General features: G+C 37.2%; 1 protein-coding gene across 1 annotated transcript in view; it reads right to left on the reverse strand.

The window, feature by feature from the left end:
- Positions 1-3,084: 3,084 nt before the first annotated feature.
- Positions 3,085-23,585, reverse strand: part of CPB1 (carboxypeptidase B1) — a 33,618-nt gene continuing 13,117 nt past the window's right edge. The window contains exons 6-11 of the mRNA XM_012782824.2: positions 22,630-22,731; positions 19,742-19,852; positions 19,570-19,660; positions 18,696-18,898; positions 5,504-5,588; positions 3,085-3,457 (exon numbers count right to left, since the gene is read on the reverse strand). Coding sequence (XP_012638278.2) covers positions 3,270-3,457; positions 5,504-5,588; positions 18,696-18,898; positions 19,570-19,660; positions 19,742-19,852; positions 22,630-22,731 — 780 coding nt within the window. The 3' untranslated portion in view covers positions 3,085-3,269. The remainder of the gene's footprint in view (positions 3,458-5,503; positions 5,589-18,695; positions 18,899-19,569; positions 19,661-19,741; positions 19,853-22,629; positions 22,732-23,585) is intronic.

Below are 23,585 nucleotides of genomic sequence, written 5' to 3' on the forward strand. Positions count from 1 at the left end.
TAGAATCTTTCAAATAATTCCCTGTCTCCAAATCCAGTCCAACAAACTTCTGTAATACATTTACATACCTCATAAAGGGTATGTTGAAAAAATGTGTTGCTTTTTAGTTGTAGTTGCTGGATTGAAACAAAACTACACTTCAAATGCTGCAGATAAATTTACCTTCATTAGTTGTGGCAAAGGTGGCATTTCTGAACAAATATGTGGGTATGTGATTCAGGCAGTGTCAGACCTGGTAGAAGGGGAGTAACTACCTGTTCCAGTGAGATGACTTAAGAGGCTTATTAAATCCTATTTGTCCTACAAATTAACTTGTTAATTATTCTTGGTTCTTCCTTCTCTTCCTTCTAGAAATTCTCTCTTTGATCAATTCATATGGCTCAGCTTGCAAAAGCAGATGAGCACATGGCATATGATTCTAGGTATATAGGAATTCCATAATCCAGACAGGAAAACCATCTTGATATTTTCTAGCCATGCCATTTGAGAAAGAAACATTCATGGAGCCACTTCTGTGCTATCGGTTAATTCTTGCTTTGGGGAGATGGGAACTTAGAGCTGAAGAAAGGGTGTAGATCCTGTTTTTCAAGGGCTCTCAGGGTGAGAGCAGGTTAAAGGAGGGAAGAGAAGAGGTGCCCTCACAGCCTGGAGCTCTTGGGTAGGTTAGGCTGAGTGGGGGATTCACAGCAATCTATGGTCAGCTGGGCAGGAGAGCACCAGACACTATTGCATTGGGATGGACTAAAGAAGACTTCTCTTTCTGTTTTCCTTGGTTTAGCTCAGGCCAGTGGAACTCCTAGCCAGCTAGCTATTAACTTTCAGTAGGCAGGAGTTATATAAAAAATGTGTCAGGTGCAAGACATCTCAGATACCATGGGATTTCAAATGAGAATATGTGTGCATTTGCTTTCCTATTTCTTATTCTGGTCCTTAAAAATTCCTTGGAGTTAAAAAAAAAAACAAGCCTACATGCATTCCTACCTAAAGCACTCAATTTAGGACTTTGGAGGTTTGGCTCTTTATGGCTTACCCACATGACTTTTGAACTTTGAGCCACAGCATCCCTTAGTTAGAGGTTGATGTTACCCACCATAGGCAGGGTAAGGGAGTATCCTGTGGGATAGGAGTTGGATGATACACCTCCAGCAAGATAACTTCACTCGGTGGTCACTATGATTGACTTAGTCCTCCAATTCTCAAGTAGGATATAACTTAAATGGAGTGGGGGAAAGATAATTTAGCTAAATTACATCTATTTTTTATTACCATGTTGAAGAATTCATGGGAATTTTTTGCACTTAAGGGTCTCTCTTTCTCTATATTTAAATGATGTATTACTAAATTATTTTGAAGATGATTGCTTGACAGATCTTAGCATCCTTACTGCTACCATCTAGTGGACAAATAATGCAATTAATTATTAATTGGCTTGACTACTTTCAAGCAAACCTTGTGACTTCAAAGGATTCTTTTTACAATTAGAACATTGTTATAGATATCTTAACATATTATACCCAATATGGAATCTTATTTTCCTTGAATCCACATAAAATAATCAGTTAATATTTTGTTCTATGATTTTAAAATATGAGATGCTTACAGGTTATAACCTAAATATAGTTTATTTTATTTTAAAATTTGAACTTGGCATAATACTTCCCAACATTAGCATGTTCAGTTCTAATCCTGGAAAACATCAAGTCATGTGTGATGTACAAGTCATGGAGTGATTTTTACCACTTTCATTGGCCCAACTGGTCCAGCCAGGGTCCCTGGCATCCTCATGTCCTGTGGCCCCAACCCTCAGGCTGTGGACTGATACTGGTCTGTGGCCTGTTAGGAACCGGGCTACACAGCAGGAGGTGAGAGGCTGGCAAGTGAGTGAAGTTTCATCTGTAGTTACAGCCACTCCCCGTTGCTCGCATCACCGCCTGAGCTCCACCTCCTGTCAGATCAGCCGCAGCATTAGATTCTCATAGGAGCACGGACCCTACTGTAAACTGTGCATGTGATGGATCTAGGTTGTGCGCTTCTTATGAGACTCTAATGCCTGATGATCTGAGGTGGAGCTGAGGTGGTGAAGCTAGTGCTGGGGAGTGGCTGTAAATACATATTATCATTAGTAGAGAGGTTTGACTGCACAACAAATGTAATGCACCTGAATCATCCTGAAACCATCCGCCTCTCAACCTGGTCTGTGGAAACATTGTCTTCCCTGAAACTGGTCCCTGATGCCTAAAAGGTTGGGGACTGCTGCTCATATCTCACCTCCAATCTGCTTTCCACACTCTAGCCAAGTTGGTGTTTAAAAAAATACTCTGATCATGTCATTTACAACTTAATATCTTTGATGGCTTCTTAAACTGATGTCCCAAGTCCTTAACATGACCTCTAATCTCTGCCTGATGTGGTTCCCTACTGCTTCCCCTACACATGCTCCTCCTCTCTCAGCTCTCTAAGTTCTACCCTCACTGGCTTTCTTACACCTTCTGAATGGTCACAGGCATGGAAGGGTGCTCCGTTTGTCTAGCTAATTGTCACTCATTCTCAGGTTACAGCAGTTCCTGAGAGAGCCTTCCCTCCACATCAGGTATGTAGACTTTCTATATGTTCTTTTTGTATAGTCTGACCAGCACTTATTTGCTTAATGTAAATTAAATCACTAATTATCAAATTACTGATTAGTGAGTTAATTATTTGTATAATGCCTGTCTTCCTGAATGGCCTATGCAACCAACTGAGGGCAGGAGTGTTATTTTTCTTTTTCGCTGATCTCTATTCAATTGCTTAGCAAAGTGTATGGCACATAATAGACAGCTCATGAAATAAGTTTAACAAGCTGAGATGAAAGCTAGATCGAGATGATGTCTTTTCATCTATACCAGGTTTTATAGTCTGAAATTTCCCTTTATATTTCTTCTTATTTACAAGCCTCCCATTACAACCTGTGCATCCCGGCACCCTGCCAATGTTGGCCAACACCCCAAGGACTTTAACTCCTGTGTGGCCGACCACATCACCTGTGCATGAGTTAGTCATTTATACACACCACTTTTCCCCCAAAGAGGTAGACAATTTGTCAAGTTTTCTAAATATAATGATTCACTTTTATTATGATCGATATAAAGAGATCCACTTAGTTGAATAGGCCCAGAAGCTTAAAAGAAAGAATGAGATCTGTAAAACATCCAGGCAAACAAAAATAAGAATTCAAGATAGAAAAGAAATGAAAAGTGAGCATTTTGCAATAAGGCTCTCAGCTTTCTCAACTAGTACAGATGTTCCAGGACGTAGTTGGCAAGGTACTTGATCGCCAGCAGTGTCTCCTCGCAGGTTGCCCGGATCTGGGATTCAGGGAGGAGAAAGCCGTATCTGCCTGTGTCTCGGAGCTCGAAGGTGAAGGAATATTTGATTCCTTGGTCATAAGCCCAGTCGTCAGAGCCCCCAGCAGCAGGATCTGAAGTGTGCAAACAGCAAGGGAAGAAATATCTTTAAATCTAGAAAGGAGCTTTAAAAAATTGCCAGTTTCCTTTTATAATTACCAATGCTTTGCTGTGCGAAATATTATGGGTAGGCCAATTTTCTAGTAAACTGGATCATAAAGGATATGGGGGTTCTTTTAAAAAAACTAGTCCTATCTTACCACTAAACTTACTCTGTGGGAAAGGATGTAATTTGTAATATAAAATTCTCTGCATGCTTGTATGCCATGGCAAACTACACTCAATAGTATGAAAGAATGTGTCTTATCTTCCAGGATAATAAGGAAAGGTGCATGATGAATGGTGACAGAAGACTATAAACCCTATTGAAACTACACTGAGTGGTGCAGGCCTGGTGGCTCACCAGTGTAATTCTAGCACTTTGGGAGGCTGAGGCAAGAGGATCTCTTGAAGCCAGGAGTTCAGGACCAGCCTGGGCAACATAGTGAGTAACCCATCTCTACAAAATGTAAAAAAGTTAGCTGGGCATGGTGGCTCCCACCTGTAGTCCCAGCTACTCAGAAGGCTGAGTAGCTGGGACTAAGGCTGAGGAGGGAGGATTGCTGTGCGTGCCACTGCACTCCAGCCCTGGCAACAGAGTGAGGTGCTATCTCAAAAAAAAAAAAAAAAAAGAAAGAAAAAAAAATTATGCTGGATGATGAAACTGAAGAAGAAGCTTGAGGGCAGGACTGTGCCTTTATTTTCTTTATGTATCTTCAGGCCTGGCATAGATTAGGTATTCATTCAATTATTAATTAATTCATTAACATTATGTTATCACTAACAAATGAATCATTCATTCATTTGTTCATTCATTCTTTCATTTACCTATTTATTCAATCAACAATCGTACAGCCCCCACTGAACAGCAGGCCATGAGCTCAAATCTGGAAACACCAGGACAAAGGAGAGACATTGCCCCTGTCCTCTAAGGGCTTCCAGTATAATGGAATAAGAAACCTAATTGAACTAGTCTGCATAAAACATGTAGGGAGTTTACAATATATACATAAGTGAGTCATTTCCCCTAGAAACCTCTTAAGAAGACAGTGTACCCCATCTGATTCAGAGAAGTTTAAAAATGATGAGAATACAGAAAACTGTATTCTCCATAAATCTTTTAAAAAACCCAACTACTCAGGATTGGAGCCTTTCCAACTGCACTGGAGGCCCCTTGACGACAGGACTGAGCCCTTATGTGTGTGTGTATTTCTATTCCTTTCAGACCTCAGACAGAAAGAAATCATTTGAAGGCAAAGGAAAATATAAGTAGAAATTGAAAATGGGTCCTGTAGAGTGTGCCTTCCAGGGAAATCTAAACCGCAGCATCCACAGCTCTGGGCTCTAGCCCCTACCACACTCCTGCTATGTGTCTCTTGCCACCTGCATGCACATACCAAGTGACTGGCCTGAGGGACTGCCGTCTAGACCTAGAAGGTGGCTTGTGCCTCAAGTAGCCCTCATGCCTGCTTTCTGTTTGGCCAGGAAAACACTCCCTCTTCTGCTTTCCTCCAGCAAATGTTCTTCCAGGTAAAGTTTCTGCATCGTCACCTTGGGAAGTTATTCCTGATATTGGGGGTGGTTAGTTGGTCCTTGGGTGTATTCTTTCCTAATATTTTCTAGCCTCCTAATATCATGGACTTTAGCAAACCTGTATCACAACAGATTATTTGCTTTTCCTTCTTCCCTATGGTAGATTCTTTGAAGACTGCTCTGATCTCTCTCCTTTCCTCTTTTCTTTTCTTTTCTCTATTCATCCTTTCTTTTTCTCTTTAGCACTTAGTGAGAACTTGGCACATACTAGATGTTTAATAGATGCTTGCTGAGAGAAAATATTTCCATGGGTTGAAAAGGATATTTTCCTCCTTGTTTTGAACAGAGAGCTGATTACATATTTCATAAAAATTCACTGTGAGGCAAAAGCTACATGCTCTAAATGATCAGAAAAGAAAGGCTCTGGGAACCATTTGTTGCTTTTTAGGCTCAAGGTTTCTTTGCACAGTTCTGAAGCCAAGACTCACAGATTGTTGTAGCTCCTGGGCCATATGTATACTTGGTGCCATGCAGCGAGGCAAGTTCTTTCACAGCAGTTTTAGCCATAGTATTCTGCAAGAGAACCAGTAATAAGTAAGTAAATAAATAAAAGCACACACTGCCAAACAAAAAGACTCCCTGTTATTTTTACATTATTTTTAAGACATTGAAAATGTTTATGTCACAATTTGGGTTAGTATTTTATACTTGTTCATCCCCATCACAGTTTTTCCAGCAAACTTAGTCATGGGATCCAAGTGGTTCTTGTAAATGAATGTCTTCCCTGATGCCTTCCTCAAGCACTCACTATGAGCTTCTATCAGTTTTGTCCCTGAAGCATGTTAAGAGAAAAGCAGGAAGCAAGGAGATCTTTGTGACTGTGCAAATAAATTGTCTACCTCTTTGCATGCAAGCAAGCAAGCAAACAAACAAACAAACAAACACACACACACCAAACCAAACCAAACCAAACCAAACCAAACCAAACCAAACCAAACCAAACCAAACCAAACCAAACAAAACAATCACTTGGCAGTGCGGCAGGTTATAAAGCCAAGATTATGTCATGATAGGATTATGTGAGCTAGGGCAGGAGCATTAGAAACCATACATATATAAAATGACTGGATAGTCCATACAACATTCAGTGCCAGGAGAGATAGAAATGCTTAGGAATTGGCAGTTCCAAGGATGCAGAACATTTGAGTTCCAGAAGAATGAAAGTAGTTAAGTATTAACTTACGCATATTCTTTTTTTCTTAGAAGCAGCGTCACCTTCTCATAAGAACCATTGCCCTCTAGCCTCTTGCACCCAGCTCCTAGAGGAGAAGGGCTCTTTGCACACAGACACTCTGCCTGGTAGAACTCCACTGATATACTGACTATTTAAATGAAACACTTGAAAAGCAAGTCCTGGCTTGGCTGTCTGGAGGATACAGATTTGAAAAATGAATTGTTTACTGTAGGGGAATTAGACATAATTCATTCTGGTTATGAAACTAGCTATATTTCATGCTTTGGCATTATAATTACTTCTTCTACATATGCCTGGAAAACTGTGAGGTTGGTGATGAAATCAGAATAACCTGATTTCTACAAAGTAGGAACTTCCCTTAGTTTTTATTCTAGTATTAAAACCAGTTTAATAGAGTCTTATGTCAAATCGATGAGGGTATGGCTGAAAGACTTCAAGGACTCCAGCTCCAAAAGTGTTAATGCTTCATCAACTGAGTAGTAAATAAGAAAATTTAAACAAATTATAAAATTTAAATATGACTTTCTGTTCTGGTCCAACAAAATGATGCAATCAATTTCCTGGAACTAACTTATTATTCTCAGAGTTTTGGGGTTCTGTTTCTCTATTTTCAAACACCAAAACTAGGCATGCTTTCTCTTACTACATGGACTGTTTACTGTTGTAATCTAGTGTCTAGTTTAACTTTTTGGTATAGGTCCTGTTGCCAATTTAAATCATAACAATCTACAAACATCGCATAATATTCAGAATAGATTTAAAACCATATTCTGAAGATATGAAACAAGGTGAGGTAATAGTTCTTTTCATAGGTAAACAATATGTTTTCTCTTATTCTACAATTTCTTTAACCTATGATCCTAAGGAATTCTTATTCCTTCCCTGGCTGCCTTCTTCAGGCTTCTTTTGTTTTTTCCTTTAAGCCTTGAATTATTATTTTTAGTTAGTAGAAATATGATTCTTCAGGATTAGTTCCAAACATGAAAAGTTATGAAGACTTGAGAAGATTTAATAGTCCTTGTCATTATCTATTGAACTCATGTGTGTCCTCATGGTTGCCCATCAAGTCTCCCAACATATTTACTGGTATAATGAAAATTCAGTTTTTAGGCAAAACCAAAGGGGGCTACTTGCGATCTGTTATCTCTTTTGATTTATCATCTCATCAATTTAGTCATGACTACCTTTAGGGCCACACAAAAATATTCAGTCTACCTTTCCTTAAAGCACATTCTGGACATGTGAAGTGACACTCAAATGCTTTCTAAGCCTTCATAGGCATCTTTTGGAAACAGTTGCTCTGTCTTTGACACTGAAGCAATATCTAAGGTTGATGCTAGCTTAAAAAGGCTCTTATTTTACTGTGGCTGAACTGGAACTCAAGAGCTAGATATTAAAAATAGTTGATCTCATGGAGATAGAGTATAGGTAATGTGATTTTGTTCTTTTGGTCCAGTTTTATTCTTTTTGCTCAGGATGGCTTTGACTATTCTATTGTGGTTCCATATAAATTTTAGGATTATTTTTCCTATTTCTGTGAAGAATGTCATTGTTATTTTGATGGGGATTGGACTGAGTCTGTAGATTGCTTTGGGTAGTATGAGCATTTTAACGATATTGATTCTTTCAATCCATGAGCATGGAGTATCTTCCCATTTTTTTGTGTCCTCTTCCATTTTTTCATCAATGTTTTATAGTTTTCATTATAAAGATCTTTCACATCTTTGGTTAAGTTTATTCCTAGATATTTTGTTTTATTTGCAGCTATTGTAAATGGGATTACTTTCTTGGTTTTTTTTTTTCATATTGTTTATTGTTGGCATATAGAAACACTATTGATTTTGGTATATTGATTTTTGTATCTTGCAACTTTACTGCATTTGTTTATCAGTTTTAATCTTTTTTTGTGTGTGGAGCCTTTAGGTTTCTTTCGATATAAGATGATATCATTTGCAAACAAGGATAATTTGACTTTTTTCTTTCCAATTTTGATGCTTTTTATTTCTTTCTCCTATCTCATTGCTCTAGCTGTTAATAGAACTTACTATGCTATGTTGAATAACAGCAGTGAGAGTGGGCATCCTTGTCTTGTTCCAGATCTTAGAGGAAAAGCTTTCAGTTTTTCATTCAGCATGATACTTACTGTGGGTTTGTCATATATGGCTTTTATCATGTTGAGGTAAGTTCCTTCTATAACCAGTTTTTTGAGAATATTGATAACTTTCTCTAGGTTTGAAAAGTTCTCTGTTATTTTTTTGATTAAATTTCTACCCCAATCTCTTTCTCTACTTCCTCTTTAAGGCCAGTAACTCTTAGATTTGCCCTTTTGAAATTATTTTCTAGATCTTGTTGTGCTTTTTAAAATTCTTTATTCTTTTTTCTTTTTTTCTCTTTTAACTGTGTCTTTTCAAATAGCCTGTCTTCAAGCTCACTAACACTTTCTTCTGCTTGGTGAATTTTGCTGTTGAGATACTCTGATGCATTTCTCAGTTTGTCAATTGATTTCTTAAACTCCAGAATTCCTGCTTTTTCATTATGTCAATTTCTTTGTTAAATTTCTCTGATAGGCTTATGAATTTCTTCTCTGTGTTGTCCTGAAGTTCACTGAGCTTCTTTAGGACAGCTATTTGAATTCTTTGTCTGAAAGACCACATATCTCCATCACTCCAGGATTGGTCACTGGTACCTTATTTAGTTCATTTGGTGAGGTCATGTTTTCCTGGGTATTCTTGCTGCTTATGGATGTTTGTTGATGTCTGGACATTGAAGAATTAGATATTCATTTTAATCTTCACAGTCTGGGCTTGTTTGAACCTGTCCTTCTTAAGAATGCTTTCCAGGTATTCAAAAAGAATTGGATGTTGTGCTTGAAGTCTTTGGTCACTGAAGCTGTTTCAGCACTGGGGATGCCCTGAGCCTAGTAATGCTGTTTCTTGTAGACTCCTGGTGGTCCTTCCTTGTTGGACTTGGGTAAGATATGGGAGAATTACTTGGATTACCATGCAAAGTCTCTCACTCTCTGTGCTGGGCTGCTGGAGTTGTGGGAGGAGTGACATGGGCACTTCCTTGTGGCCACCAGTGCCAGGTCACACCTGAAGCCAGCTCAGTCTCACTGAAAGCCCATGGTGACTTTTGCCTGTGATGTTTACTCAAAATACAAGGGCTCTTTAGTCAGCAGTTGGAGAATCCTGTCACAACTGAATCCTTCCCTTTCAGGCAGCATGTTTTCTTCTTCCCAGAGTGGGTCCAAAAATGCCATCCAAGAACTAAAGCCTGGACTCAGGGTCTTCAGAGTCTGATTAGTGCTCTATTTTACTGTGGCTGAGCTGGTACCCAAGTTGCAAAACAAAGTCCTCTGAACTTTTTCTTTTCCTTTCCTCAAGTGATAGAAGGCTCCCTGAGCTGCACTACCTAGAGTTGCAGGCAGGAAGAGACATAGGCAACTGGCTTTGCCACTATTGCTTGTGTCTCACTAGGTCATGTACATCCCAAGTCCACTGGTTCTGAGCCAGCACAAAAAGTCTTTGTGGCCCAACTGCCTTAGAAATTTAGTCTGGGCCCCAGGCTGCTTTTGTTTGCCAGTGGTGGGGCTATTTGGAACTTGGGTTTGGGTGCAGAGGATTTGTCTCTGGCCAGGCTGGTCTAAATGTTCCCTCTGTGGCCACGGACTGAATTTAGCCCTGTGCTATGTTCCCCTGTGCCAAGGCAGCCCTGGTTTCAATGCAAAGTTTTGCAATCACTTCACTGTCTCTCCCCTGGGGACATGGATTCTCTCTCCCTTTGGGTGCTGGCATTATACTGCTGAGGATGGTGGGGGTGGCATAGGCAATTCAACATTATCTTTTTCTGCCCTCTTCAGTGCCTCTTTCCTTGATATAATATTAAAACCAGGTAGTATGATCACTCACCTGATTATTTTGGTTCTTCTGAAGGTACTTGGTTGTGTGGATAGTTGTTGAATTTGGTGTTTGTGTAGAGGGATGATCTCTGGAGGTTTCTGTTCAGTCATCTTTCTCCATACCCTCCCTATAATCATATGTTTTTGCATCTATTACACCCACCCCCCATCCTCAGCAGACTGCACAGCACCTAGCACATGGTTAGTTGAGTGAGTCCTATGCTAGGGCTTAGGGGCATTATAAATAGGCAAGATTTGGTTGAGGTTACAGAGTGCTGAGCTTTGCAAAGGCTAAACCCATCTGAGTGGAGATTGGGGATGCTCGTGAGGAAGGCAGTGGTACCACACAGCGATGGTTGATGAGTTGCCACATTTGTACATTGAGATCTTCTGTGCACTTTACTTATCTCCATTAATTAAAAAAAAAAAGTCTGTGGATCCTTTCTCTAAGCCCTTCCAAAGCCAAAAGACAAAAACAGTCAGAATAGACATTAATCAACTAAAATATCATATTTTAGATTCCAATTATCTTTTTCAAAAAATCCCTGGAATCAGTGTAGGTCTTTTTTTTTTAAGAGTTCAAGAGATTTCACAAATGTTACTCATTTATCTTCCTAACATTATCTGTCCACATTTCATCGACACAGGATTTTCCAGCAGAATGGAATGCCATGTGGGCAGCATGCTCAGTGGGAATGTTCCAATCAAGCTGGATAACTGACCCCTGCTAGCAAGGAGAGAGAGAAAGGTGATTCTTGCATTTGCTAAAATGATAGAGTGGTAACTCTTTTCCCCTGTACATTTCTGTAAAAATGGATTAAGACAGACGACAGAAGGCCTGAGAAGCAAAAACACAGCAGAGAGCTTGGTCCACATCTTGAAACTCCAATTAATGACAATTTCTATACAACTTGCTATTTGAGGGACATCTTACATCATTTCTTAATGGATTCAAAATAAGAACTAGCATTTACATAAAACCTTAGACTTTACAAAGAGCTCTTGATAAGAGCTAGATATTTTTATCCCCATTTTACAGATAAAAGAAATAAAACTCAGAGAGGATAAAAGACCTTGCCCAAGGGCACGAAGCCCCACAAGTGGCTGACTTGAGCTAGGTTCTTCTTTCTTTAAACCCTGTGCTCTTTTTCATTTCTCCTTGTGGCCTTCGAATACTTCAAAAGAAGTGTTTCTGGAGCTGGTTTTACCAATTGTAAAGAACAGAAGGAAACTAAATATAAATCAGCCTCAGAGGAAACTTTGCTTTCAGTCAAGGCCAAACATGGTCAGCCTTTATTAATCCTTAGATATGAATTTGCTACTGCATCTTATGCATGTTCTCTTTTGTCATCTGTTTCCTTAAAAAGAGGCCTTGGTCCTACAGCAAAAGACAAAGAGAGTCTAAAATGTCACATCTAGCTCGTGGCCCAAGAGACAAAGGACAAATCAGTGTCATGTTTCTCCATGTTCTGGGCTCCAAGGGCCTGGTGAGATGAATAAGGAGAGGGTGTTCTTTTCCACTGACCTGCCTTCCTAGGTAACATATGATAAAGAAGCTTCTCTTTCATGACTGTGCACATAGTCCCCATTCCGACTCTCTGTGTACACAGCCAGCGTCATGACAGGAGACTGCCGCTTCTATGCTTCCAGTGCTCCATTATTATGGAAAACAAAAGCTCAATTCAACAACAACAATTCAAAGAAACAATTCAAAGAAAATTTTCTTCAGAACTTTGTTTCTAACTTGAAGTCCTGAGTTTAACCATCCCTATGGGTGAATACTTGTGATAGTGGAAGAATCAAAAGGATCTTTAACTGCAGTTTCCTTCCTTCTGTCCTGTGGTAACGTGTAACTCACACCAAGGGACCAATGAAAATTTAACTTTTATGATTTTGGGGCAAAAGGAGAAGCCCTTAAGATCTGTAAGTAGGCACTGAGGAGAAAGCATTTGGGACTTGAAAAAAACAAATATGTTTCTGGGAAAAAAGGAGGCCCTGATATTAAAGAAGGGCAAAGAGTAAGGAAGAAGCTTGGCTTAAGAGAGCGAGGCCTGCCCATTTCCGCAGAGCCCATAGGGTGTGTGGGAATGCTTTCACTGATGAAAACCAAATTTTTTCTTTGGCTGATCTGCATACATATTTTTAAGTTCTTTGAAATTCAAGGGAGATGTGAAGCATGAGTCAGCTGAAGTTGCAAAGTCCAGAGAAATTTTTTGTTCTGTTTCTGGTGGAAACAGAGTTTCTCCCAAATAAATATTAAAAATAAATACTGGGCAATGGAGACGTGCAGGAGTTCTTGCACTTGAGATTTGCAGGACATTGTAAACTGTTTGTGAGGAAGGGTATAAGATCCTGTGAGAGCCAAGAGCCTTTTGCCAGGAATGTGACTCTGTTCTTATCTTTATTTAAAGCAAGGTTTCTCAACATTTTGGGCTGGATAGTTCTTTGTTGGGATTGGAGGAGCTGTCCTGTGCATTATAGGATGTTTATCAGAAAACCCTGTCTCTACCCACTAGATGCCACAGTTATGACAACAAAAAATGTCTCCCAAACATTGCCAAATGTTCTCTGGGGGTAAGAGTGGGGGAAGCAAAATTAGCTGAAAGAAAAGTCAGATAAAAACTACAATTATGATAAATGAAAGTTTATTTTAGGGAAAAAATTAAAAAAGAAGACAACTGGTTTAAAGGCACTCTGAATGCCTTTTTCTCTGTTGATGACATTACTGGTATTTCCTAAACATCTCTGCTAAGTCACTCTTGCTTAAATATTGCTTTATCAGCAGGGTTGTCAGATTTGGCAAAAAATATAGGATTACCAGGTAAATTTAAATTTTAGACAAACAATAAATATTTTTTCAGTATAAGTTTGTCTCATGAAATATTTGAGACACACTTAAAGTAAAAATTGTTTGTTGTTTATCTGAAATCCAAATTAAACTGGGATTCCCCTATGGGACCTAGCAATCCTATTTACCATGTCACTGGCTCTAGGGCCTGTTGTGACACAGGAGCCATTCTGACATTCAAGTCCCTACATAATCTGGTCACCTCATTGATAGAACCTCACCCCTACTCTTCCCTAACAAGAGCACTCAAAACAGGCTGAGCCCCTTCTACTTTTCTCCTTAACTCCGTTTTTCAGTGTCACCATTATACATTTGTGGGCTCTTTTCTCTGCCTAAAATGCCTCTTTCCTTCCTCTACCACCCAACTCTTGCCCAGACTTCAAGGCACAGCACAAATCATATCTCCTCTCTATAAATTCCACTGAATAGCTTCAGCACACATTGCTGTTTGCCTCACCTGAATTCCTACTACCGTACATAATTGGAAACTCCCAATTCTGTAGTTCTTTTGTATGATTTTTGGTATCTGAGTCTTATTATTTCAGTAAGATCCTAAGTTCTCAATGGCAGGAAACATGATTTATGATGAGCCCTTAATAAGTACTCAATGAAATTTCTGATAATAGTCTGATAAGCCATGTATTGACTAGGCCCCCTGGGAGAACTTTATCAGGCCAAGAAGTTGCTTAAAAAATATGTAATGGTGAATAAGCAACTCATTTCTTTAATCAAAGAAATTCTGCTGTTATCATTTAAAATTAGTTTTCTTTTAAGTGAGATTAGAAATTCTGAGAAAATTCCTGAAGCAGGTGTTTTGTGCCTTAAGCACTGTTCACCTTAGCTGCTGGTAGCCTGCCTGACAGTGGCATTGTGGCCTTGCTGCTCTTGTTATTAGGCAGGGACATGTGACAGCTGTGATGGGTGTGTGCATGACCCTGCAATTGTCCACCTTCTAATCACAGTATTTCTTCCCTCTGGTTTTATGTTTATCTCTAATCATGGTTTTTTCATTGCACTCACATGCGTGGGTGGAACAGTGGACTTCTATCTTGGTGGCTCATTAACTAAAACTTCAATTAGGAGATCATGAGTGAGGTGCCACTGGACCGGAAGGTGTTAGACTTTGGAAGTAGAGTTTCATCTTTTGATCACATTTAATACTTTTTTCAGAAAGATTGCCACGTTTCTTCTGGTTACTGTTATCTTTCTCCTGGTTAATGGACATAAACCCATCAAAAGAATGCACCAGAATTATAGACTGAGCCCTGAGAAGTCAGTCATCTCAGCTAACCAGAGCAATTTCTTAGTAATGATGAGGGGCAGAGGTAATTATGACGTACTTTATGGAATGAAAGACTTTTTCTGATGAGTGTTCTTCTGAAAATAGTTATATGGGGTACCATCATAGAATGTGTCCATGTAAATATGTACAATATGTGTCTTTGGAAATTGGGGCAGCCTGGAAAATTCTTCAGGAGCCAGTAGCTATAGACCCTTACTTAATACTAGTGTTGACTTAGCCAAGCCTTCATTGTCTCAGTTGGAAAATGGGAATCAGAACCAGATAATTTTCCAAGATTTTTCCAGCTATAAAATTCTGTGCTTCCAATGCAGGGAAGTGCTGTAAGACTCATGCCCTGGATTGACACCTTTGTGTAGTACACTTTGTGTAGTACACTACGCTTTCATTTGATCAGTCTGGTGAATGGCACAAGATACATAGTGGGTTGGGTGGTTTCTGGCTTCCTGCTTTTCACTTTGAAGTGGTATTATTATTATTGTTGTTATTTTTAATAGTACTATGTGGGTGTCTTGGAGACGGAAGGTGGACTGACCAAAGATTGGGAGTTTCTTCATGCCCAATAAATGCATATGGCTAAGTTTGGGAGTATTTTCCATTATTTCTCCCAGTTTTTATTTCCTCTGACAATAAAATTCACACAATTCCATATTTCATTATGCTTTAGAATTTTGTAAATGTACATATATTCTTTTTCTGAGCTTTAAAATTTCTTTTGAAGATAGTGGTAGCCTTATAATGATGAAGTCTTCACTAAGGAAGTAGACAGTTTATGAGGCCATTAGGAACCCATAGTGCACTTTGAATTCTCTCTTTAAATAATGCAGTGTGGGTAAGAGCAGTCTGCAACCTGGTAAGCATTACATGTGTAAGATACTCTTATTCTGTGTATGTTTTACTGCTTTGCTGAATATGTATTTTCTGGTAGGTAGCCTTATTTGTAATCCGTATAATTACTTTTCCTGTTCTTCATTGTTCTTTTACATTCTCATCTTTGCATTATCTCATAATATGAGCAATTATCAGGCAATCTACATATAAGATCTTTCAGAAATGAAGCCACATACATTTTTGTTATGACTCAATTATTAAAGGATTATGGCTTATAGTATGTTCTAAATTTGGGCTGAAAATGCTAATATAAGTACAAAATAATTTCCTTTAGTCTATTTCCTTTAGTCTTATTCTCTTTGAAACATTTTTTGCTACAAATTTAATGTTATAAGTTTTATAAGTATAAAAAGAAATAAAAATCATAAATATATTGATGACTTGGGTGAAATCTGTATAAGACAAAATCCTCATTATATCCTTTTAAGAAAATTTTGAGTTATCAATAATGTGGCCTGATGCCAAGAAGTCATCTTATTAATCTTTTACTACCTTTTATTTTCTGCAGCAAAGTCACACTTCTCTCTCCAAGAATTAATATGGAGGCACTAGATTTGGATAGAAAATTCACTTTTCTAGATCAAGAGTTAATTTTTTTCCCTTGAAATCCTCATCACGAATAAAAACTATGAAAAATTCAATATTTTTCTTTTTGAGAGACTCAAATTCTCTTTTGGCTATACATATATTTGTAATTACACTATAGTTCATGAGTGTGTTCCAGCAAAATATGCTTTGGAAGTAAGTAAATAGAAATTATACAAAATAAGAAAAAGTTGAAAGGATCTCTAGTTACTCAAAGAACTAAAGTTGCTTAGTGTGCGAAACTAAATTCATATAGTGAACGAATCAAATAATTAAATAATATTCACCTAAGCAACATTCCACGTACTAGTGGCATTTAAAAAATACTAGGCAAAAGTGTAGTCATATAAAAATTATTGGAAATTAAAATAACTTTTAAGTCAATGAGTGTGATATAAGTCTAAGTTTTGCATTTTAGTCACCTATCTGATCATGCTTTAGTAAATATAGGAAGTGGCATGTACTTTTCCTTGAATTTATTAGTTTTATGAGCATAAAAATAAATATCCAAGATAAGATTATTTTGTGGCTTGAATTTTTTTCTTTTGAGAATAGATTATGAATATTTTGCTTTCAAAGATTTCTATTTATTCTACTTCTTTGTTAATTATAATTTAAAAACAATTTTGGAGGTCAAGATTTCAAATATCCTTTTTTTTGAGACAGAGTCTTACTTTGTCACCTGGGTGAAGTGCAGTGGCATCATCATAGCTCACGACAACCTCAAACTTCTGGGCTCAAGCTATCTTCCTGCTTCAGCCTCCTGAGTAGTTGGCACTATAGGCACGTCATGATGCTTGGTTAAATTTTCTATTTTTAATAGAGACGGGGTCTCACTCTTGCTCAGGCTGGCCTCAAACTCCTGAGCTCAAGGAATCCCCCAGCCTTGGCCTACTAGAGTGCTAGGATTATAGGCGTGAGCCACCATGCCCGGCCTCAAATAGTATCTCTTTTACCATTACCTCTCTTTCCTTGATTTTAAATGAAGAAATGATTTTTAGGAAGGAGTATCAGTGGCTCACAATCACATTTTTACACCACTTGGGGCACATGTGAATTGGCCCACTAAACCCATTAATGTTGATTCTTGGATCTTTTCCTGGAAAAGATTCCCATAGAAAGTAGCAAAAATTATTCATGAAGTTCCAAAGGTAGAATTTACTTGATTTTTTATAAACGGACAATTTGGAGACTTCAGATTAGTCCAGATGGTAGTTTATTACTAAATGTGGACAGTGGTGACAAAGTTATCTCATTACTAAAAAGGCTTAAATTTATTCTTCAAATAAGAAAATGTATAGAACCTTTGGGAAGCAGCTCAGTTTTAAAGAGCACTTTAAGCTTTTCTGTTAGTATTAGTCTTTTAGTATTCATATATAAGACTAGTTGATATTGAGCAAGTTGGATGTATTGCTTATTGTTATACAATGTGTTTTACAATTTTAACTTTAATATTTTAATTATTAACTATCAATGTTTAATTTTTATAACTTTGACTACTTTTTCTCTTCTGATTTGGTACAGTTTATATATTCACATGAATTAAGTGAAACACATGCCCCCATCTTCTTCTTCTGGTGGCCAGAAATCTAGGTCAGAAATGAGGAGCTGACCACACTCGTCTCTGGGACGGCAGGGTGGTGAGCACCCACCGGGAACAAATATGGACCAAACATAGGTGCAAAACTCAAATGTTTAATGCTTCTAACTAATGGTATTTTCTTTTCTTTTTTTTTTTTTTGCTATGGATGGGGAAAATGGGAAGCTACTTGATAAACAGTATTAGTTGTTTTTTAAAGAAAAGGACCTGGCCAACTATTAGCTATCAATTTTCTAGAAGACTGGGTTGTTTTTATGCTTTGTTCTTCACAGAATATTTACAGCATTACATATTTTATTTGGTCTCTGAAAGACTGAATCTGAAAGTACAAAACAATAATTTCCAGTTTTAAAAGTTATTGGGTCTACACATTTATGCATTTAGGTAAGCCAAATATCTTTGTCATTGTCTAAGTGGAACACTTCTTTTTCCCCTGGTGTAACTCAAATGCTTTAAATCTTATGCTTGATCTTTTAGATCATTGGTCACAGCTTCTGGCAGCCAGATGTTTCATAAATTAAATAAATATTATTTGAAAGATTCAAACCTGCTTATTTAAAAAATTTATGTGTTGTGTGATATTTGTAAATGTGAATGGTTATAAAACTCCTATTAACTGCTCGTGTGATTATATCTTGATAGTTCAATAAGATTGCTAGTTTTTCGATGTCAGGGATTCTTAAATTTCTTTGCATTATTCCCTATATCTAGTAAAGACTCATTAACATTATTTGTTCATTGATTGATTTACTTCTGTGTCTCACCTGATCATACAGTGAAATAAGCAATTTTAGGATGCCAAGACTAAACCCGATATCAACCAAATGTGGCAAATTCCTAATGACAGCTGCTATGCTCTGCCTGTGTCAAATCCAGCTTAAGGCATCTTGACAAAACAGACTCTGACCAAGAATATATTTGTGATCAAGGAACTTTGTTGATGATCCCAAATGCATCTGAAGTCATCAGGTGAGTCAGTCTCATGGTAAAGCCAGAGGAAATGGAACCATTATCATTTTGAGGATTAGTGAATAAATCACATGTGGGAAACCTTTTCCTGTGTCAAGATCAAATTTCTTTTAGCCGATGTATCCAGCCAACTCCAGATTCCTTATAAATCTATAATAAGTTTTTTACTTCTACTATCAAAAATCAATAACTTTTAGAAATTGGAACTTTTAGAAATTGTTCTAAAGAATAGGAACTTTTAGAAATTGTTCTTATAATGTTTTTCTCCGGTTTAGAATTTTTAAAATTTCAGCAGTGAAATGCCACATCTACTATCTACTACGTGGCTACTTACCAACTCAACATTGTTTGCAGGGAGTTTGTAATCGTAGGAGTAGGGGTAGAGCAGCATCTGGGAGTATGAGTGGATTGTCAGGTACGCCTTGATGGAAGAGAGGTGGCTGCGGATGAAATCAGCCAGGGCCTTGGTCTCTTTTTCAGACTCTGCGGCAGATCCACAGTAAGTGTCAGCACAGGGGCTTCGAGAGGCTCCGGTTTCTGGAAAAACATACGTTGTTGTTAAAGGCAAGGATCACCTACTGAAGCTTTCACAGGGGAAGTTTCAAATTTTCAAATTAAGTAGTTAAGAAGAAGTGATTTTCGTAGGAGTCCTTATAATCATCCTCAATTATGTATATAGTATATAGCATGGATACATTTAGTCACAAAATGGTATGTTTTCAAGATAACATGAGAAAAAGTTACAGGTGAAATCATCAATGCATCCCTGTGTAGTATTACACAATGAGATCAATACAGTGTAAGAGAATTTAATAAGTAGGGGACAAACTAATAACCATGAAAAAATTCTATATTACTGTGACCGTTCTTAATTGCATCACAATTTTATTTAAATAATTACTCACTTAATGGCTGTCTCACCCTCTAGACCTTACATTCCACGAGTGGTAGGGTTATGTCTGGTTTATTCAGTCTTATGTTTTTAGCATCTAGCACAGCTGGGAACACAACAGAGTGCTCAATACATTTTTTGTCAAATGAATGAAGAAACTGTTTATGGTCTGTGCTTTTAGAAACTTAGAACTCTAAAATATAAAATTTTATAATTTTTCTTGTTTTCTTATTTAGACACTGTTGTGTTTTCTTATGTTATTTTTTCTCTTATGTTTTTCAGCTGATACATGCAAAATGGTCAGCCAGATACTCACCGCACCAACCAGCATTAAAATTTCTGTTAGGGTCTGTGCCGTAGCAGCCAGATCCAGCATTGGTGGAGCGGGTCTTTCTCCACATTCGGTTCTGAAAGTGGATTATATGATTAGGAAAAATCTAATAGAATGTGGTTGGTTTTAATTTCATCAGTATTGGCTAATAATATACCTTGGTCCAGGTGTAGACGTAGCCATCAATATTGACTACAGGCAGGATATAAAAGTCTAACTTCTGGAGAAGCTCTGTCATGTGGATCTCCTGTCCATAGGTACGAACAGCCTGTACGTGAATTATAAAGCAGAGTTTCATGAAAAAATGGAATGCATAATGCTGTTAAAATTTACATAGACTGATGAATGTTGACTTTGATAATGAAAGCGGTGTCCCCTACTGAGGTGGACAATATTAATATTTAACAAGCAATCAGTAAATTACTTCTGATATTTTTGTTTAAAATTATTATGTCTATTCTAATCTGCTTCTAGGATACTTCTATTTCATCCACATGTAGCTCACATATTATAATTATTACTTTTTATTTTAACTTTTTACTTTAAAGATGAATAAAAATTTAATTATATTAGAGACTTTTAAGGAACATATATCCTCACCTCCTTTGTGATAACAACTGCAATAACTTTTGCTCAAAGTCAGTAGGATGTAAGTGTAAGACTTGGTCCTAGTAAGTAAGAAATGTCTATGGATAGCTACTCATGTTCCAAATAATGTCATCTAAAATTTTATTTATTTTCTATGAAAACTCTGTAGATGATCTCACTAGAGGCAGGGTCCAACATGGAAGAATAATGATAATAATGCCTCCCATTTTTTTTTCCTTTTTCTTTTTTTTTTTTATTTCAGCATATTATGGGGGTATAGATTTTAAGGTTTCAATAAATGCCCATTTTCCCCCCTCCCCCCAAAAATCTGAGTCTCCATCATGACCATCCCCTAGATGGTGCACATCTCACTCATTATGTATGTATATACCAGCCCCCCTCCCCCCTCCCTGGCCTCCCATTTTTAAGTGAGCTCACACTGGTGGATTTTGGGAGGCTCTCACCAATCCTCCAAGCTGCACATGCCAGGAATCTCCTTCTTCATTGTCTTTCTTCAGAAGGGAATCCCTAAAGGACATGCTCTCCCTGTTAAATAATGTGTTTACTTATCTCTTATCTATGAATGAAGAACATCATGCCCACCAAACCTGTTCTCTTAGACATAATCCTTCTGCTCCAGCATCATATTAAACTTAAGTTCAACCCTTCCCTAGGTTTGATTATTTTATTTATTCATTTTAACAAACTTTAAAATACATCAGACTTCTATGTGAACAGTGTTTATGTACTCGTTGTGACTCTATACATAGATATTCATTGTGATAATACCTGAGAAAGCTTGTACTTTATAGTTGGAGGAGCCAGAAGACCCTGTTCTTTTAATGGTCTACAAATTGGAAGTAATGATAAAAACCAATTCTAAAGTCTAACTTTCTCCTTCTGAAGTGCAATTGGGGAACTATCTAGAAAAGTTTAGTAATGCCGGTTGGATACATAACATGTCTAGAAACCAATAACATATACATACAGAAGTGCTTCATAAACAAAAAATTATGTTGTATATGATAATCTTATTTTTTAAAGCACTTCAGGGTTTTTTTTTTCCAAGTCTGGATCTCACTATGTTGCCCAGGCCAACCTTAACTCCTGGGTTTAAGTGATTTTCCCACCTTAACCTCCTAAGTATCTAGAACTACAGACTTCAATGTTCCTAACTTTTAATTTCAAAATAATTTTAGACTTACATATAGACAAGTTGCAAACAGTACAGGGAGCTCCCATATACCCTTCATCCAATTTCCCCTAATGTTACCATGTTACATTACCATGCTATCATGATCAAAGTGAAGAAATTTAACATGAGTATAATAAACTAAACTATAAGTTTTATTCTTATTTCTCAAGTTTTTCTAGTAGTGTCTTTTTTCTCTTCTAGGTCCAATTTAGGACTCTATATCATTGTCTTTGCTTGTCATGTCTCCTTAGGCCCTGTCTATGACAGTTCCTCAGTCTTGCCCTGTCTTTTATGACTGACACTGTTGAACAGTCCTGGTCGGTTTGTTTTGTAGAATGTCTCTCAATTTGAGCTGGTCTTATTTTTTAAATTATTAATAATTTTTTATGACTAGAGTGAGGTTGTGGATTTGGGGGAAGAAAATCACAAAGATGATGTATCTTTTCAGTGCATAGTATCAGGGAGTACACGAAATTGGTATGTCTTATTTACTACTAGTGATTTTAACCTTGATCACTTGGTGAAGGTAGTTTCTGCCAGGTTTCTCCACTGCAAGTTTTCCCTTTGTAATTGATACAATTTTGAGGGAGGGGGAAGATACTTTGAGACTTTAAATATCCTGTTTCTCCATAAATTTTATCCACTAATTTTGCATCCACTTATGGATTTTTCTGAAATGATTATCACTGTGGTAGTCTAATGGTGATTTTATATTTTTCTTATTCTTTGTACATATACTAGTTTATCTCCCTTTTATTTACTTATTAAATCATCTATTTATATTAGTATGGACTTGTGAATCTTTCAAAACTTTAGTTTTTAAAGGGCTTGCACATATATCTTATCATTAGGATTATAAAGAATGAAAAACAGTATCATTTAGAGTACAGACTATTATGTAAAGTTTTCCTTTTTTTGAAGTATACAGTGATTATCATCCAGGAGATAACTATTAATTTGGTGGTTTATCCACAACCATTAGCTTTTAAATGATCAATACACTGCACTAGCTGTTGGCCTCACCATCAAAGGTAGGTGAAAAAGTTCAGATGAGTGAAATTCAAATAAATACAATTTTGTAACTGTTTTTGCCTTATAAAGGCCTATTGGTGAAAGTTGAAACTAGTTTCCAAAAATGGGAACTTGGAATTATGGATTTTTTTCTGTGTTATTATTCTCTTATTATAGTTAGGTTATAAGAAACTAATTGAAATAAAAAAAATACTTTTTACTTTTTTCCAAAAATCACTCTACCTACTGACCTCTCTCACAAACCACTGACAAAATGCAGGAGAAATCCACTCTCTGGCATGAAAACCACAGTCCATGAAAATGGCAGGCTTGTCTGTTCCAGCTTTGCCAATCTATTGCAAACAAAAGAAAAAGGGAAATCATGATTCATCATTTGACATTCAGGAATTAACCTTCACCACCCGTCTGGGCTCTGGACTCAACAGGTGAAACCTGCCAGCAGCAAGACATATATCCCATGATTAAATTAAAACATAATACTAGCACAGTATGTTCTTGCCTCTAGACATACAATGTTTGAGCTGAAAGCTTACATAGCTGTTTATTATTTTTATTAAGCTTGACAAGCTCATATTTTCAGAAGATGCTTGATTACCCTGTTTAATTGTACTCACGTGGAGGTTGCTTTCAGCTGCTGTTAGTAGGTGACATGACCAAGACAACTGGATGAGTAATTATTATAGAAGTAATCATGTTTGTTGCTAATCTCATAAGAATTTTTTCCTTCTCTCTCACTTATTCCTTGTCTTTTTATTTTCTTCATTCGAATTACATGACAAAAATGGTGTTAGAAGATGACAGAAACAAATTGTTGATACGGTTTGTAATGTTGTCTGATAGATGTGAAGTTTATGAACCTCTTTAGCAAATGGATTTGCAAACAACAGCTGGGAAAAAAGAATTTCATCAAGGTAGATGATCATTTACATTGCTTACAGGAATGTGGTTAAATTTATAGGACTTCTCTTATTTTATTGCATTTTTCCTTTTGAATAAATCAAAATAATGATTTAAAAATCCACACATGATAAAAGAAGCTAGGGAATCTGATTCCCTGGGGGATGTAAGCAGGAAAAGAGTTATAACAATGTGTGGGATAAGCATGTCTGTGAAACAGATGTTAATGTGTTAGAATTCATTGATTTAAAGCCTTCAGACTTGGCAAGGTCATGGTTAAAAATGATTA

The sequence above is a fragment of the Microcebus murinus genome, chromosome 1 (genome assembly GCF_040939455.1).
Source record: "Microcebus murinus isolate Inina chromosome 1, M.murinus_Inina_mat1.0, whole genome shotgun sequence".
In the NCBI taxonomy this organism is placed as follows: domain Eukaryota; kingdom Metazoa; phylum Chordata; class Mammalia; order Primates; family Cheirogaleidae; genus Microcebus; species Microcebus murinus.